Consider the following 2,457-nt stretch of genomic DNA (forward strand, 5'->3'; position numbering starts at 1 on the left):
TAATTGTTTTACTTTTGTAAAGAACTGCTAGCAAATTCAGGATTTTCTGAAAATAGTAAATATCTTCAGGATTAGCAGCATTGGATATTGAGGGAATTTGGGTATTCTGTCTGTTTTTTTGCTTGCTTGCTTGCTTGCTTGCTTGCTTGCTTGCTTGCTTGGTTAGTTGTTTGTTTGTTTGGTTGGTTGGTTGGTTGGTTGGTGGTTGGTTGTGTTTAGTTTGTTGATTTGCCACCAGAATCTTCCTGGAGAAGGTAAACTGAGGAAGGGGGTATATATGAGGCATGGACGCTCAATGACAGTCACAAGAGCAAGCTAGGCAAGGCAAATTAAGGAAAAATGGACTGGAATTGGAAAAGACTTTTGTGTACATCACAAGAAGAAATATAGGAGATGAGAGAGCAAATATATCATGAAAGTGTCTCATGAGACAAGCTGTCTTAAGACATTTGTATATCAACTGAGTGATCTTCCAGCTGTGAAATATTATATCACTTCATGTATATCAAAGATATATTCATATGACTATTGCTATCTGCTAAAGGATGGATAGGAAGATTTACAAAAGATATATGTCCCACTGAAATTTCCAAATTCAAAATCCAAAATCATAACAGCATACCTGTTCAAGCATAATGAGTACTGATGGTAAAGAATAAGACGCGAATCTGCTCTGTAAGAGGTGAGAAGAGGAAGGTAAGAAAATATGGGAGCTTAATGTGTTCAGAATATATTACATAGATGTATGAAAATATCCTTATATAATTCAATATCATGATCATGAATATATGACAAGAGGAAACATTAAAAATAATTAATGTTAAAACCAACAAGTGAGAAAGTTGAATTAAATTACTACTATTTACAAAGTTCTTTGTAATTTATTTTGAGACAGAAGATTAAAGTTGTTACAAATTTACTTCATTTTCAGTGGTATGTATGTGTGTGTCTTTGCATGTGTGCATGTGTGTGCTAGGGTTGCTAGGAAAGGATCCTAGGCTATCCCCATCCTAACATGTCCTCTATCAAACCAAGAAAATTCTTGCAGCCTTTCCACCCATCTGATCATCTCTGGATACACTTGTACTCTATAGATTAGACAGAGCACTAAGTTGTTCCTTTGGCTCATAACTTTACCCCAAACAGTTTGAATTTTCTGTGACCTGTCAAATAGTAGCTAACCGAGGAACATCAGAGCAGAATCACAATATTCTTTCACTTACTTCAACTCTGAGTGACAGCCGAGACCACACCTTGTGCATGGCACTTTTCATCTCACTGTTTCTCAGAGTATAGATAAGGGGATTCAACATTGGGGCAATCACAGTGTAAAACACAGAAATTTCCTTATCCTTGTTCTCACTTCCTGCGGGTAAAATATAGATATAAATACAGGGCCCAAAAAATAAAACTACTACCATTATGTGTGAACTACAGGTAGAGAGTGCTTTGCGCTTCCCTGCAGATGATCTTGTCCTCAGAGAATACAATATGAGTATGTAAGAGGCAAGTAGTACAATAAAAATAGCAAAAAGCACCATCCCAGAGTTGGCAATTGCTAAGATACTTACAACATGAACGTCTTTACAGACCAATTTCAGAAGAGGCTTGATGTCACACAAGTAGTGATTGATGTGGTTGGGACCACAGAATGGCAGACTGAGCACCATCAGTAGTAAAGCAATGGAGTGCCAGAACCCCAGTATCCAGGCCGTGACAATCAACATATCACATCTCTTCCTGCTCATGATAACCATGTAGTGCAGGGGCTTGACAATGGCAACATAGCGGTCCAAGGCCATGGACACCAGGATGAAGATTTCCACACCTGCCAGCAAGTGGGAAGTGAAGAGCTGGGTCATGCACTCATTATAGGAAATGTTTTTTCTTGTTGTGGCCAAGTCTCTGATGAGCCTGGGAATCACAGTAGAGGTGTAGCAGAGGTCCATGAGGGAAAGATGGCAGAGAAAATAATACATTGGTTGTTCTATTAGGTGGCTGCAGGTGATGGTGAATAGGATGACAGAGTTCCCCATTAAGATAGCCAGATAGCAAAGCAGGAACAAGAGAAAGAACAGCAGCTCTATTTGTCTATTCTGCCAAAGACCCATGAAAATGAACTCTGTGACATTTTTATGATTTTCCATGAATTCTAGGTGAATCCACATGCACAGCTGAAACTTAGTTCATCTGAAATTAAACAACAAAGATGCAACTTTGACAGATCTTTTTAAACTTTTGTAAGAACATATATTGAGTAACAATCGTCATATTTGATTTATTTAATGCATTAATTAAGCCCTTTAGGAAAGTATATAAATACACACCCAATTCTTAATTCAATATTAGTAATGGTATTTTAAACCTAGAAAATTTTACAAATATTTATATATATTAAACTCTTTGTTTTTAGATATTAACAGAGTGGGAATTCAAAGAGAATTCCTTTTATTACTT

General features: G+C 37.0%; 1 protein-coding gene across 1 annotated transcript; it reads right to left on the reverse strand.

Moving 5' to 3' along the window:
* Positions 1-1,202: 1,202 nt before the first annotated feature.
* Positions 1,203-2,147, reverse strand: Olfr1196 (olfactory receptor 1196). The gene has a single exon (NM_146464.2). The coding sequence runs from the start codon at positions 2,145-2,147 to the stop codon at positions 1,203-1,205; it is 945 nt and encodes a 314-aa protein (NP_666675.2).
* Positions 2,148-2,457: the final 310 nt, after the last annotated feature.

Source organism: Mus musculus, chromosome 2, assembly GCF_000001635.26.
Source record: "Mus musculus strain C57BL/6J chromosome 2, GRCm38.p6 C57BL/6J".
Classification (NCBI taxonomy): Eukaryota; Metazoa; Chordata; class Mammalia; order Rodentia; family Muridae; genus Mus; species Mus musculus.